Genomic DNA, 16,271 nt, shown 5'->3' with positions numbered 1-16,271 from the left:
ATATTTACCCACATTATATTTTGTACATTTTGTACTTTGCTGTATGTGAGAAACAAACAGTTCACGTGAATTTATTGAGGGAAATCTAAGCAATTAAGTGTTAAACCCCCATATATCCCCGCATTGTAATGATCCTTTGTTTCATAACCACATTTCAACAATCGACACATATCTACGGTAGGCCCAACAAACTTCCATTAGGAGAAAAGCGCTACCTGTACCACGATGCAAATAAAAAATAAAACGTGCAAATGAAGAAACACCTTCATGTAAGTGTTTTGGGCCGTTGAAGCGTGTTTGCACGGGTCAGCCACTTTACATAGCACTGTCAAACATATCAAAAGTATATGTGCGTGTGTGTGTTCCTTTCTTATGACCCAACAGTGAGACAATGACCCTATTTCAAATTAAACAGGAACATGAAACAAATGCTTGGAACTCAGTCGGGGTGTTAAGTGCCACTTCTGCTGTTTGAAAATATATGTGTGAGGAGTGTGCTATTTGTGTGCCTTTTTTAGGAAGTGCACTGTATTCTGTATTTTTTTCATATGTTATACTGACTAACGCTTTTAAAGTTGTTATTGTAACTACTGTCTTCCTAATAGTGGCATTTGCCCTGGTCATAATTTATAAATTCAAGTGAAGGGTGTGTTTGAGCATGGTGTGCATTACATACACACCATGCTCAAACACACATAACTGTGACTGAATTTGGTGTGTTATATGAATGTGTGTTCATGCAGGAAATGAAGTCAGCAGGTGCTGAATTGTAACAAAGATTTGATGGGAGTGTGATCTGAATTCTGTAGAAAACAAAACTTAAACCAAATGTCAGTAGTGGCTTCAAGAGGCGACAATAATCCTTACACTCCTAGAGACACAAACATGGCGCACAATGAAGCCTTCTGCTTGTTCTGGTATTCATTAAAAGGTCTTATAACCTGGAAATGGTGAATATGTTTAGAAATGTATATTGAGTAATGTGTGTGTATTTTTTATTACATTACTTTTATTTATGTCATTATTACAAACTCTATTATCTTTATTATCACCTGTGAAGAGGATGTAAGTTCACAGGTTCAGCAAGAATAAAATACATTACAAAGAAGTACAGAGAACAGCAGCAAGCTACAACTACTCTGTACACTAATTAAGAGTTTGAGTGGATCCTAGATATTTCTATTATTCATGATCCATTACTATATAACCTACTATGTATGTAAGACTTAAATAGTTACTAGGGTTGCCATTTAACTTTGGTAACTAGTCACCTGAGCCAAAGCTGCTCCTGCCAAGATGAGTAACCAGGCAACACCAAACAAACACACAGCTTGGTCTGCCTAAGGACTTGAGTGTGGACACATAACTGATACTGCTTTTATAACAACATCGGCTTAATTCACCTGATCTGTTCACGTATTTTTTGTAGCTGTAATTTAATTGGCAAAAAATGAGCTCCGAGGTCTTAGTGTCAAGGCCCCACTATGACAGCAGAGCTGTGGCCCAGGGGGTCCAGGAGAGAGACCTCTCTGTAAAGCCGGATGTCCCGCAGCCGTCCTCGGGCTCAGCCACAGCCGGTTACCGCTCCGCTAAATACGGCCCTGCTGAATGGTTCTCCAACTACCACAGCATCCTCCAGCAGGCCGGCACCGAGAGCCACGCAGCCCGGAGCATCCAAAGAGAGTCCAAAGCTCTGCACCAGGACACCGAGGCAGGCACTTTCAAGACCCAGGGTGAGGGGACGCGTCTCCTGGGGGAGAGACTGCATGAGATCCACAGCTGGAAGTCTGAGCTGCAGCGGCACATCGAGCAGCTGCAGGCCGACACAGAGTCACTGCTGGCGCTGAAGACGAGGCTGGAGAAGGCGCTGGACGCCTCCGAGACTCCGTATGCCATCTCCACCGATAATCTGAGCTGCAGGGCCCGGAGACTGGGACCAGACCTGGTGCGAGACTCCGTGGAAGAGGAGCTGGTGAAGGTGATCATTGGTTTTACGTTGATGTACTGCTGTATGAACTGTATAACACTGACACAGGACATAAGGGTCATTGTCTTTGCATTTAAAAAAGATCTCAATATGAATTTGAAATTCAAGCAATAGGTATAATAAGAATAAAATAATATTTGGATAAATTCATAATTAATTGGAGAAATATACCACTGTGAAGTTAGTCTTAGGTTGGATATTTGAATTTCCTTTAAAGGTCCCATGTCATGGCCATTTCCACTGATCATAATTCCATTGTTGAGGTCTACTAGAATAGATTTATATTGTGCAATTTTCCAAAATCACATTGGTTTCTCATACAGCATCTCTGTATAGTATGTGTATTCACTCTCTGTCCTAAACGGCTTGTTGGAGCTCCTGCCCCCCCCCTCCCTATGAGCCCAGTGGCCGTCTGTGAGACAGCGAGACACAGTGAAACCCAGCCCGAACACACACACACACCCGCAGCCTGGCTGGGAGTTTGTGTGTGTCCTCACACACCGACTCACAGCCTCGCCGCGTCCCGCCGTCTCAGGGAGGAGAAATCGGCGGAGCTGCAGCTGAGAAAAGATTGAGTGTGTGTGAGGAAGTCCGCGGATTGGACGTAACGTAACGGCTCCACGGATTGGTCCATTTGGACCAATGGGTCCATTTGGGTATGGGCACGTCACTGTACCCAGGAAGAAAAAGAGAAATCTCCAACGAGGCGTTCTGGGGCAGCATAGACAGGTATTTTCTGTGTTAGAGTTTTACTCGCTCCAGGGTGTACTTTGAGGGTTTGTGACTTTGCAGACGGTTTACAAAAAGCTACATAACACACAAGGGGACGGGTAATAACCGGAAAAGCATGACATGGGACCTTTAATAGATTCAATGTCTTGTGAACCGATGACCTGATTACTGTTGAGAAATGTAAGCAGTTTCTCTATTGAAAAGTCTACATATTATTACAGGATGTCTCAGAATATCAGAATCAGAATACCTTTATTCGTCCCACAGAGGGGACATTTACGATTTTTACAGCAAAGAGCCAAAGGTAGCTTAATATCTAAGTATATCACTCAAGAAGCATGCATACAAACAAAAGATACAAAACTAGAAATTACACAATTTACAAGCGATATAGCAGCCAGGTGAAAGTATACCGGTTAGCACCGTCTGAAGTCCACCACCAGCTCTTTTTTATTCCTTGTCTTAAATTATATTGAATGTATATTTAGCTTCTTTTAGAGTTCTTTTTCAGTTTTTAAATTTTTCCATTTTTTTATTGATCAAATAATTTATCCAACAATGAGAAAGTAACCTTCAGAGCACCAATAAAAAGCTGGCTCAGTTGTGCTCCACAGTAATATTCTCCGGATCAAGTGTCTATTAGTGAGTTTTGTGTCAGAGGAGAACAGCACCAGCAGAGGGCTCACTAGGATAAACACTAAGTTGTGTGTGACGGTGTGTTTTGCAGGAAGTGGACTTGATCAGAAGTGTCCAGGCTCTTCTGAAGAGAACTACAGCTCAAGTTGTCAGTCAGATCAAGTGAGTGTAACATCTCAACATAAAAATACAAATGTAAAAGGCCCTTTTTAGTTTAAAGCTCACACTAAATATCCCTGGGTTTGTGTCTCTGTGTGTCAGGATGAACCGAGAGGCAAAGCAGACGTTGGAGATGGATTGGTCTGACAAGTACCAGGCATACAACTTTGATGACCACAGTGGAAGACACAGTAACATGAGCCCAGACACACGGCACCACCCAAGCTCAGCCACCTTCCAGGACCAGTGAGTCAGTTTGCGTATGACTGTGTATCATCATCACATCTGAGAAACAGATAAAATGAGAAACAATGGGAATAACTATCATGCAATGTGTCATGTGTCCTTCTGTAGGGTGTGTAACTGCACATCGTGGACAAAGTTTACACAGGACAACCTGAACAAGGCCCAGCAGGAAGAACAAACCACCCACAGTCTCAGGTTGGGTTGGGTTTCCTTGTGTCAGACAAACAATTTGTGGACAGTGAAAAAAACCACCTGTTTGTTCTTATCGTTGTAAGAATTCTCTCGAACACTGGTAAACGTTTAACTACTATCTAAGAAAATAGCAACAATAAGAAAAACTGTCGTTAATTCCAGAAATCTGAATGATACTTACAAAATAAGAACAAGTCATAGATACACGCAAAAATAAGACATTTGTTTGTATATATTTTCTGCAATAGGCCCATTGTTACACATTATGGAATGTAAATATAGTGATGCTGGTGTGACTGACAGGCTGCTGGTGGAGCAGGTGCTGCAGGACACCACTGAAGATCTGGAATTCCAGTGCTCCAGTGTGGACCGAGCCTTCAGCCGGCGCATTCAGGAGCTGATAGAGGCCAAGACCCAGATGGAGACCAAGCTGGCACAGGTAGAGAAACAGACCAACACACAGACTGACAGTGTGACTCATTGTCTAAAGGTCCCCTATTATGCAAAATGCACTTTTTGATGTCTTTTATACATAAATATGTGTCCCCGGTGTGCCAGGAGACTCAGAAAGTGTCAGAAAATAAAACCCTCTCTCTTTTCCTCCTTACCCACATCTCTAAAAACGGGGGTACAATGGAGCTGATCCAGATTTGCTGCGGTCATGACGTAATATCTGAAATGTGGGCTGGCTTTACGCCTACGGCCCTATCAGAAACGTCGCTGTATCAGAAACAATGCACGAAGTGTTTTGGAACTAATATGGTCTGTGTTTACATTAGCAAGCATTGCTAACGCTGTACTGGAGAGAGTATGTGTAAAGAAGCAGGATATAAAAAGGTATTTACCTTGTGGTAAACCCGTGAGAGAAAAAGCATTTGAGCTCCATACTGTTTCAGAAATAATCCTTGATGTGGTTTTGAACATGATATGGCATTTAATCAAGGCAGCATTTAGCATAGCATCTGCCGGTAGAATTCTCCTGCATGAGCAGGCATAAGATCCCCCCCCCTCTTTTCTTTTCTTTTTCCGAATTGTTTTAAATTGAAATCTACGGACCCAGAATCAGCACTTCTCTAACAGGGCTGAAATAGAGGGGTATGAGGCATGGCTAGAATGGGTGATCTGTTTGGTATTTTGAGTAAAACACTTCAGAGACATGTTTTTTATATATCTGAGACCTATAATATATGCCTGAAAATAGTATAATAGGAGACCTTTAATATCTCTTTTGTGATGGTGTGTGTAGGTCCTGGAGCAGATTGGGGCCCAGGAGAGGAACATTGTGTTGCTGCAGCAAGCCATCCACAACAAAGAGGCTCCACTGAGAGTAGCCCAGTCCAGACTTTACCTCCGCTCCCTCAGACCCAACATGGAGCTCTGTAGAGATCAGCCCCAGTTCAGGTAAACTAACAATGCACACACATGCAGAGTCTCATTCCATGTGTGTCCTCTTCCCCCTCTTAATTTGGTTTGCTCCCGTGTTTGCAGTTTGGAAGGGGAGGTGAGGCAGATTGATGCCACTGTGGCGTCCCTGCAGCAGCAGCTGAGTGAGGCCAGACGCTCCCTGTCCCACCTGGAAGAGTCACGCATCACCCTCGAGAAGGACATTAACTGCAAAACCCACTCACTGTTCATCGAGAGAGACAAGTGCATGACCCACCGAAAACGATACCCCGCGGCCTCCAAACTGTTAGGATACTGAAAGCAATGACTCGGGAGTGTTTTTGTGAAATGTAGTAATTTTGTTGTTTTTCAAATGTTACCATCCTGGATTGTATTGTCTGTTTTTTGTCCTGTGTTGTGAGGATCAGTAAAACAAAATTAAAACAAGAAAGCCTGAAAATTGATTATTAAACAACACATTTAAAAGTATTTAAATTCACAAAATCACTAATACTGACAACTATCAACAACGTGCTGAATTCATTTTTGTGTAATAAGGAAAACAATACTGCAGCGTTGCTTACTGATCTCCATATACACTGTTGTACTGATACGTTTTACAGCATTTCTTACACAAAATTATTAACAAAACATAATACAGTCACAATGTAAAGGGAAGAAGGCTTTGCAGTCCCTTTAAAGTTTAACAGTCAAGTTTAATATACAATATAAACAGGGTACAAGGCAGTTGTGAAAGATGTACTCAGAAACTGTATTTATATTCTTTTAAATGGTTCTCTTGTAGCATTTACTGTATACAAAATATCCACTCCATGAGAGGGAGCTCTTGAGCCTCAATATATTGTCTCATGTCACATTTCATTACAGTGAGCTGCTTGTCTTTACTGTAGGTATATTTTATAGGTTAAAAAAATAAAATCTTCAATCACACAGATTAAGATGTAACCAATTGTTTTACGTTAGTAGCACAGTTATAGATATGTGTATGAAATTTGTGTTGTTTAAGACGAGCTACCTGTTGTTATCCATTTTCTTTTTCTCTGCTGAACCGCACTTAAATCTAGTGATGAAGAACGTCAAGATTTCTAAAGTCATCTAACAAAAGAACAATTGAAAAGAAGCATCTAAACTTTTTACAATTGACATAAATCACACTTGAATTGTATTTTTGACTGCATATTTAGTTTTAGGGTCTGTTTGTTATCGTCAAAGCATTCTAGTGTCATCTTTAGGAATACGTGCTACGTGCTGTTCCGTTTTTTGAATATGGAGCTCCATCCATCTCTATTCTTAGAGAGCTTCCTCCATGTGAGGAGGTGCCACGACTGAGGATGTTACGAAACTGAACTTCATGCAAAGAGAAAGAAGAGTTCAGACAGGCTCCGTTCTTACTGCGCAGCACATAGTATTTATGTCATGACACCACCAACTGCGGGCATGGGACGGTGCCAGCACTGTGGCGTGTGTGTGTGTGTGTGAGCATGTAACTTTACCATTGTGTGGTATGAAAATGCACGCCCTTTCAGTTTTTCAGACATCAGAAGGGAAAGTAATTTTTTTTTTTTTAGAGTTTCAATTAGGATTGGGCAAGACTTTGATACACACGGTTCAGGGCACAAACAATAAAACTAATATTCTCTTACCATGCATTTTACAGTATTTAACATGTTTTGTGAGAGAAAATCCTTATAAAATGACACTTTTATAAGTTGAGCCCATGTGACCTGTGAGAAAGTGGTTGGCTTCATTTGAAAAGAGTAGCAATATAATGTAAGTGACTAAAGTAAGTGTTCATAAATCTATGTTGGGGTGCATCAATTATTCAGTATGTCTGATTTGACTACAAGTAACCTGAAGTTTATTTATCATGTTCAGATTGTATTTCCTTTGTGTTTTCACTGATTTCCATGGTTAAATGGACGTTAGGTGATGGATAGGACAAACGTGACCTTATGAAAAAGAGAAAAAAAAAGTTGCATAAATGAAGAAAATGGGAGGGATGGATGAAGTAGCAGATCTGAGGGAGTGACAGAAAAAGAAAGAGGGAGGGAGAAGAGGAGAAAAGAGAGACAGCAGGACCAAGCTCACTGCCTTCCTTTCCTCCAGAGCTCTCTCCCTTCTTTCTCCTCGTGACTCCAGGCTGAGATCAGGTGAGTTTGGCTTCAGCATTTTTCTCTTTACTTCAACTATTGCCAAACTGTACTTAAACTTAATTATGAAATATTTTATCCCTGCACCTGCATGAACTCACCCACGCCTCATCCCTCCTTTAACAACCTTAATTATGCCCTTTCGCTTGCATCAACTTATATTTGCTCAGGCTCGTTGCATTTAGTTTTAATGAAAGCAGAATTTCATTGAGCCCTGGCTGGATGAATTTACTATAAGGAATTTTTCATCTTCAAAATCTATTCTCTTCTTGCTCCTTATTTCACCAGTTTCTTCCCATCTATTAGAAAATAGGGTTTTATAGGGTTGTTTCAGGGTTAAATGAATCATTGCTCATTAACCAAAATATCTCTCACAGACCTGCTGCGTTATTTATGTGTGAGAACATTTTTATGACTGTGTTTATTTGCATTTGTGTCTGTTGGCTAAATGCATGCAGCTAAGGTTGAGGGTTTGCGGAAAGCCAAAGTTTCCGTTGGCTGGACTGAGAGGCTACTTTTAGCTTTGGTTATTACTCCCTTTGCCCTGACTGGTTCAGACTGAGTGCTACGCTTCCACTATGTTCCTCAAGTCCCTGACTGTCCTTTAAATGACTGATTATTTAAAAAGAAAAAAACATCTATCAATCTTTCATTTTACAGCACAATGTCCCATTAGGGTTAGACGAGAAGTTTTAAATTATATGTTTAGTCAGAGTATGGAATGTGAGTTCCATGGCTTTGTGTGATTTTTGGGATTTTTGTGGTAACATGTGCATATATATTTAGGAGCTCCTGCTTTACATACATCTACTGTTTTCTGTTTTACTTCTCTTTACCTTACATCACACCGCTTCCATTTTCATTCCCATGAGGAGGTCTCATCTCTTCTTCTGTTTCCCCCTGCAGGATGCTGTGCCTCAGCTCACTGTCCACACTCCTCCTCCTGCTCCTGCTCTACCCCCCTGCGCTGTCTGGCCAGGAGATGCTTGTACGTCTGGCAGGCGTAGGTCGGCGCAATACAAACGAGGGGCGAGTGGAGGTGTTCTACAATGGCGCATGGGGCACAGTGTGTGATGACGAGGTGGACCTTAACCTGGCCAATGTGGTGTGCCAACAGCTGGGCTACCAACGCGGCCTGACCTGGGCGCACAGTGCCAAGTTTGGCGAGGGACAAGGTATGTCCACCAAATTGTGTTTCGTTTGGAACACCTTACTATTTAAAGCTCTTTATACATAAGTATGTGTCCCCGGTGTGTCAGGGAACTCACAAAGTATCAGAAAACAAAACCCTCTCTCCTTTCCTCCGTACCCAAATCTCTAAAAACGGGGGTACAACGGAGCTGATCCAGATTTGCTGCCGATATGACATAATATCGGAAATGTGGGCTGGCTTTACACCCACTGCCCTATCAGAAACTCGCTATCAGAAACAATGTGCGACGTGTTTTGGAGTTAACATGGTCTTTGTTGACATTAGCAAGCATCGCTAACACTCAGAGCTAACCTGTACTGGAGAGAGTATGTGTAAAAAAGCAGGAAATAAAAAGGAACTCACCTTGTGGTAAACCCGCAAGAGAAAAAGCATTTGAGCTCCATACTGTTTCAGAAATAATCCTTGATGTGGTTTTGAACATGATATGGTATTTAATCACGGCAGCATTTAGCTGAGTATCTGGGTAGAATTCTCCTTTTTTATATATTGTTATATATCTGAGGCCTATAATATATATGCCTAAAAATAGTATAATAGGAGACCTTTAAGTTTTTATATATTTAAATTCTCAAACTTACCACCCTTTCTTGCTGCTAGGTCTGATCTGGTTGGACAATGTGCGTTGCACGGGCACAGAGCTCTCCATTGCAGACTGTCCCTCCAATGGTTGGGGCATCAACGACTGCAGCCACGCTGAGGACCTGGGGGTCATTTGCAGCCCAGACAGGAGACCTGGCTCCCCCGCCGTCACAGTAGAGGAGGCTCCTTCATCCCCTAGGCAGCAGCCAAACCAGCCAAGACAGAGAAACCCACCACCGCAACCACAACAGTCAAATCCTCCCCCAGCCCTCATCTCCTCGTCCCCTGGAAGGGGTCATGAGATCGCCCTTCATCGTAACCCTACTTCTTCTCGTCGAAGCAACCTCACACCACAGGAAAATGGCCATGAGATCCAGATCCTGAGAAGGAATCGAGGCGGTTCCAGAGCAAACCAACAAGCCATGCCACAAGGGCACGAGCTGCCTTCGCGTCTGATAAACGGCCAATCCTACAGGCAGAGACAGGAGACAGAGAGGAACAGTCCCGCAGCCGTGAGACGAGGAGCAGAGATCCAGCCCCAGCCCCAGCCGAGGAATGTCAGACAGCAGCAGCTCAGTGGGAACCATGTCGAACCAGAGCCTGTTTATCCTGACGTTGGACTGGAGACTGATGTGCACTACACACAGGTAAAATCACACTGACAAACACACAAAGCCTCTAGTACACTGCAAATAATTAGTCCAATCGAGCTTTTCTTCAGACTCCCATAGATGAATGTCATTTGTGGAGCCACAGGCCAGTGGACATGTTTAATTAGAGACTAACTTAAAACCAGAACTTTTCCAGATCCAGCTCTTTCGCAGCGTTTAGTTCAGGACTCAACCACCAGAAGCTCAACAGCCCCTCTCTTCAAACATGCAAGAAACTCCGACCAGAGGAAATTGCAAGACATTTATCACTTGTGTTTGTCTTTCTTTCCTTTTGAACTTGCAGAGTTTACACTTTCCTGACCATTTTGTAATCATCGTGACACTTTAAGCAAATTCTCTGTTTTTCTGTTGGTTTCCTTCCTGCTGGCTGTTATGTGGATGATTAGAGAGCGTGATGATTACAGACGTAGCATGTCATCTTATGTTATTCTTTCCTCGATTGCAGATATTTCAAACACATTTTTGTTTGAATAAAGATTGCGTCATGTTTGCTAACTGTTATAATTTGTCAGAGAGTTTATCCTGTGGCGGTCTTTATTCAGGATTAACAGTGCTATACTCAACTCTTTATCATCATTAAAGAATTATTTCTGATTGCAGGGATCTGACAGGGTTCACTTAGAGGAGGCCCGTCTTCGGCCTGTGCTGGCCAAAAACCATGGTGATCTGGTGACGGAAGGAGTGTTGGAAGTGAAGCATGCTGGGAGGTGGCGTCATGTGTGTAACCAGGGCTGGGACCTCAGCAGCAGCCGTGTCGTCTGTGGCATGTTAGGATTCCCTGCGGCAGAAGCGTTTGACCAGAACGCCTACAGGTGAGAGTGTGGACACAGCAAAGTGACTCAGGAGGAGGGAGGCAGAAAAAGTGTGTGCGTGTGTGTGTTATGAAAGGGATGGAAAAGTGCGGTGGACTACACATCCCTTCACAGATTAGGCGGCCCCGTGCCTGGGTTGCTGTTCCTTCCCCCTGTAGTAGAGGTTAACCTCAACTGCTGTCATTAGAACAACCACACTCGGCACGACATGTCCACTGTGGCATTAGCCGAACACGGCCTGTCTGCCCATTGGCTGAGGAGGCCCCTGCACAGACCTTTAAAATAGTCTTAGACAGTATGTTATTAATGTCGGATCCAGACGAAAAGATTATCATCATCATCATCATCATCATCATGGTGTGTGTCTTTACTTGAACCCTCCCTTACATGGTTTCTAATCTCATATAATTAAGAAACCTTCAGTTAAAACTGTGTGCAGCAGCACTTTCCAAAGCAGGAAGGCAGACTGAAAACGAACTCCTATTCAGCCTAAGTGTAAATACAAACTGTGCCTTTTGGATAGAGAGTCTGAGGGAAAGTAGCAGGCTTGTTTAGAGGTGGCGGAGATGCCACTAATATCAGCTTTGGAGTATCAATCTTTCTGTAAGATCATTAATAACATTTATATTTCACGTACAGGATGTCACTGTATCTAATAGTTTTAAGATTCAAGCTTCATTCAAAAATATTAGCATTAAAATGATTGTTATTAATTACATTAATACAAGCTAGTACAGAGGCTAGTTAGGGAAAACTTCAGGTTTCTATTTGTTGTAAATGATCATAACTCTTGTATGTCCCTGAAACATAAATCGTCTGCCTTTAGCCATCAATACCCGCTTTAGAAACTACAAACATCTTCAAAGCCTTTACACATATGCCATAGCAAACCCCAATACCTCACATACACACACATGCAAATAAATCCATACCCCCGCCCTCGTCGCACGGTCTCTTAAAAGACCTGTCCAAAATCCATGTACGCATTTCACAAACGAATAAACACGCAAATGCACACACACACACACACACACACACGCTTGTGCACATTCAACACAACCCAATGTGTGTCCGCATGTCTGCCCACAGAGGTCTTTTTATGGCACGGCTAACAGGACCACTGTACTGACCGCTGACCTGCCCTGCACCAGCTGTCTCGAAATGTTGCCAAAGATTACTCCTTGTGTCCAACTCGGCTGTGCAGAGCTTCTCCTCAGCTGCCCTGTTAACCACACTGACCACAGCTTAGTAATTAATACTCAATGAGTGTGAGAAAATCTAAACCTCAGAAATTCGATCAAATAGGTGATTCCATTTGGTCAAGAAGACTTTTCGGGTCCAAGGTGGTTAGCATGTTCCCGGTGCAAACTTTTAAATATGGACAACGATACTGAAAAACATCTTGGGGTGGAGAAACATCATATTACTGTGCCAAGAATTTGACCAGTGGTTTGTGTAAAGAGTGGACCAGGCAGGAGAATGTTGTTTGTTTTTTTTGTCTACCTCCTCCCTTCGATGTGGGAGACGACAGGAGCAGCTATGTTTGTTCGACAGTAAACATCAAAGATGGGGAACAAGTTTTACTTTTTTGTTTGTTATCCATTTAGACACAAGAACCATGGTTCTTGGGATGCCAATGTCCGTCATCCATTCCTCTAGTTTGGTCCAGTCAACATTTTCAAAAACATGGGATAGATGACCATGACATTTTGCATTATTGGTCCTCAGTGAATAATGCAGTTTGGTCACTGCCTGACTTTTACTTCAGCATCACAATGAGGTTAAAAATTCAGTTTTTTAGGTTGAACAACTTTTGGATAGATTGCCATAAAGTTTGATGCAGACATTCATGGTACCCAGAGGATCAAACCTCATAACTTTGATGATCCCAGACTCTTCTTTTAGCTCCACCAGCAGGTCAAAGGTTTCACTTATTCAGTGGATAATCTCCATTTCTCTCGATTGGGAAGGCTCAACATTTATTACAGACATTTATAGTTCAAACACAAGGAATTGTTGGTGATCACCTGACCTTTCATTTGTGTTTTTTAGTTAAATGTCTCGACACCTACAGGACAGATTGCTATGATATTTTTTACAAACATTAATGTCCTAGTCAGAGTTCATTTTGATAACTTGTACAACCCCTAACCTTTCATCTAGGGCCACCATCAGGTCAATATTTAAAAGTGTCCAATACTCTGGTTTATGACCGAGTAAGGAGTTTAGATCAAAGCACTGCTGTGCCCAGCCTCAAAGCATGGTAGAGTTATTTTGATATTTATCCAAGGAAGATAGGATGTGATAACAGTGACATCCTGTCTTGCTGGTGTTACCCACTTTGCTGTCAATGGTCCATGCCTGCTTTTCTCTGGGTTTGTGTCCACAGCTATAATTATGGTTTGAGAGATGCTCTAGAATATTCTCTGCTCTTAACTGAACCTGCTGTAAACCCTGTGCTGTGTCAGCACTTCCCTCTCAGACCATGTGGTTGTTTCCTTTTTTTTTTTTTTGGTGTGACTGCATTTGTCTCAGCCTGTTAAGTTGCTCAGCGCCTTTTTACAGCTGCTTAAATACTCCTCTACTTTGCTGTGCTTACAAAAGGCAAGCACTAAAGCCAATTTCAAGCTCCCTTGTTTCATCACATCCATACTCTCTTTGAGGCTGACAGTAACTTCAGTTATTCTAATTTGTGTGAACCCACGGCTCCTTCAGCCCTCCCAACCGTGTCTCCAATAAAATTACATTCCCATACAACGAAACTGCACTCCCAAATGTATTACAGTCGCAGCTTGAAACACATGGTTAATGTTGAAATTAAAACAACAGCGGTCTCCAGGGTGACAGGTCTGTGTTTAGTTTAGCTACCAATTCACTACCTATCCACCACCCCAACTCACGCTTCACAGACTATTAGAGAGTAGCTTTAAAATATATTTGTGATGTGTTAAAGACTAACATAATCCAGGAGAAAATAAGTTTCCTTCAAAACATAATAGATAATGCAGTTTTGTTGTATGGGAACATGCTTTTTAGGAGACCATAATGCCCCTTCTCAGTTAAGGCCTTTTTATGCCTTTGTTGCAATTGAGCTGAAAAGCCAAAATTCATGGAAAGAAAATAATTATGACCCCTTTGAGTTTTGGTTCATTGGAGGTTGATGGGACAGTCTAAAGGCTGAACTATTGTTGGAACCTCTCTCCTCAGTGAGCCGATTTACTCCAGTCAGGAAGCTTTGCATTCATGCAGTATAATAATAGGTTATCTCTGTTTTCCTTACAGTAAGATCCCCTCTCCAGTGTGGCTTATGGTATTGTGTGGTCCTAATTGCAAAAAACTTGCATCAAGCTGAAGCTCCTGAGCAGTACGAAAGTGTTCTCCTGGATAAAATGATTCAGCAGTGCTGCACTGCTGCGGTCACAACCTGTTTTCTGTGCCTGGGGGTTGATGCTGTTGTTCACCTCCCTTCCTCACCATCTCCTTAAAAGATGGAGAAGAGCCTCAACCCAGCTCAAACGTGTGTTTCCGACCTGACAAAGAACAAAATCACCACTGTGTTTTTGGCTCTCAGAAAAAGGTGAGAAATCTAGGCGTAGTTCTGGACCCCGACCTCAATTTCAAATACCATATCAACACAATTACTAAATCAGCATACTATCACCTGAAAAACATAGCCAGACTTAGAACATTCATGTCTCAACAAGACCTTGAAAAACTAGTTCACGCCTTTGTTTTTAGCAGGCTTGATTACTGTAATAGTGTATTTACAGGTCTCTGTAAAAAATCGATTAGAAAACTACAACTAATCCAGAACGCCGCTGCCAGAGTCCTGACCAAAACAAAAAGAGTAGAACACATCACCCCAGTACTCAGATCTCTGCACTGGCTACCAGTAGCTTACAGAATCGATTTTAAAATTATATTGCTAACTTATAAAGCATTAAATGGTTTGGGACCCCAATATATGTCTGACATGTTGCCCTGTTACGAGCCCCCCAGAGCTCTGAGATCATCGGGGGCGGGCTTACTCATTGTTCCCCGGCTCAGAACCAAACACGCCAAAGCAGCTTTTAGTTTTTATGCTCCCCACAAATGGAACACACTTCCAGAAAACCTGAGGTCTTCACCAATGCTGAGTTCTTTTAAGTCGAGGCTAAAGACACTACTTTTTAGAGCTGCTTACCCAGAAGCCTTTTAACTTGTTTTAGCACTTACCATATTTACAATGGCGTTTTTAAACTATTTTGTATCTCATTAATGCATTGTTTTTATTAATCTGTTATTCCATTATGTTTATTTATTGTGTTCCTCTCTGTTGTCTTACTATTATGTGTTAATGATCATGTAAAGCACTTTGAATTGCCTCTGCGTCTGAAATGTGCTATATAAATAAACGTACCTTACCTTACCTCAGCAGGAAAACTTAAATGTGTCTTATGTGAAAACCAAAAGAACATGGTTTTCCTCATACTGTGAAGTTAGGCAATGCACATAAAAGTTGTCCAGTTCATAGAGACTTACATCACTTGCTCCTTGTCTCCCAGAATGCATTCATAAGGTTGGGTAACAACGCTGCAGATTTAAAGAGCTTCATTTTTACAGAGGCAAGGCAGGGAAAGTTGATATGTACGTGCATATTTCCATGTCTGGTGTGTGTGAACCAACATGCTACTGCTCGACCGCACAGCAGACACTGCCAAGCAGAGCAGGCAATTATATGGGTAGCACTCCCCCCTCCTCCCCCTTCTCCAAACCATGAACTAACACCCCCTCACAGCCGTCTCTCTCATTTTGATTTAGCACCGAGTTATAAAACATTTAAAACCGTGCAGACACACACAGATAGGCTTATAATTACACAAGCAGATAGACACAAGCCAATACACATCGTACTCAGTTCATGGGGTAAAAAGTACAATATTTTTTTCAAATGTTTTTCTTAAAATTGCACTGATCAATGTTGTAATATTACTAGAAACAATACATATGTTTACCTTCTGTCTGATAAATAAGTCTACATTGATTAAACTCCACCTTTTAACACAGCTGGTGAAGATAGTTGAGCATTTGGCAGCCAAACAGCTATTTTGTTCCATAAAGCAGATTGTCTGGCTCTGGGTTTATTGTAGGTTTCGTTGAAGGCCCCTCCAGCCCCAAACACACTTCTCATCTAATATTGGTACTTTAATAACTTGTGGATTACCGGTATACTGGGGTTCTCCTGGAGAGGAAACATTTCCCGTTTTAGGTTGCCAAATATTTAATTGCATCATGAATCTGGTTATACGGTTAACTTTATATTTGGTGTAGTGACTCATTTAATTCAAGCACATTCATGAAGGGGCGTCAGTCACACTGCACCTGTCTGTGGTCGCACTGGTAGATGCGTGTGGTCAGCTCGAGTGTGTGTGTGTGTGTGTGTGTGTGTGTGTGTGTGTGTGTGTGTGTGTGTGTGTGTGTGTGTGTGTGTGTGTGTGTGTGTGTGTGTGT

General features: G+C 42.1%; 2 protein-coding genes across 2 annotated transcripts in view; both read left to right on the top strand.

The window, feature by feature from the left end:
* Nucleotides 1-1,380: 1,380 nt before the first annotated feature.
* On the top strand, nucleotides 1,381-5,729 carry LOC117474760 (tektin-4-like). The gene is made up of 7 exons (XM_034120762.1): nucleotides 1,381-1,978; nucleotides 3,447-3,517; nucleotides 3,617-3,760; nucleotides 3,869-3,955; nucleotides 4,256-4,391; nucleotides 5,199-5,353; nucleotides 5,441-5,729. Exons 1-7 carry the CDS (start codon nucleotides 1,451-1,453, stop codon nucleotides 5,652-5,654), a joined length of 1,335 nt encoding a protein of 444 aa, XP_033976653.1. The 5' UTR covers nucleotides 1,381-1,450; the 3' UTR covers nucleotides 5,655-5,729.
* Nucleotides 5,730-7,435: 1,706 nt separating this feature from the next.
* The window catches only part of LOC117474472 (lysyl oxidase homolog 4-like), a 20,732-nt gene continuing 11,896 nt past the window's right edge, over nucleotides 7,436-16,271 (top strand). Inside the window, 4 exon segments of the mRNA XM_034120271.1 lie at nucleotides 7,436-7,506; nucleotides 8,413-8,681; nucleotides 9,317-9,945; nucleotides 10,570-10,781. Of these exon segments, the coding sequence (XP_033976162.1) occupies nucleotides 8,414-8,681; nucleotides 9,317-9,945; nucleotides 10,570-10,781 (1,109 nt within the window). The 5' untranslated portion in view covers nucleotides 7,436-7,506; nucleotide 8,413.

The sequence above is a fragment of the Trematomus bernacchii genome, unplaced genomic scaffold, assembly GCF_902827165.1.
Source record: "Trematomus bernacchii unplaced genomic scaffold, fTreBer1.1, whole genome shotgun sequence".
Classification (NCBI taxonomy): domain Eukaryota; kingdom Metazoa; phylum Chordata; class Actinopteri; order Perciformes; family Nototheniidae; genus Trematomus; species Trematomus bernacchii.
Note: the sequence above shows the minus strand (reverse complement) of the source record. Positions and strands in the feature narration are given on the sequence as shown.

Coding starts and splice junctions, on each gene's coding strand:
- LOC117474760 (XM_034120762.1), top strand. CDS start 1,451: ATGAGCTCCGAGGTCTTAGTGTCAAGGCCCCACTATGACAGCAGAGCT. Junction 1,979..3,446: donor TGGAAGAGGAGCTGGTGAAG/GTGATCATTGGT, acceptor TGTGTTTTGCAG/GAAGTGGACTTGATCAGAAG. Junction 3,518..3,616: donor CAAGTTGTCAGTCAGATCAA/GTGAGTGTAACA, acceptor TCTGTGTGTCAG/GATGAACCGAGAGGCAAAGC.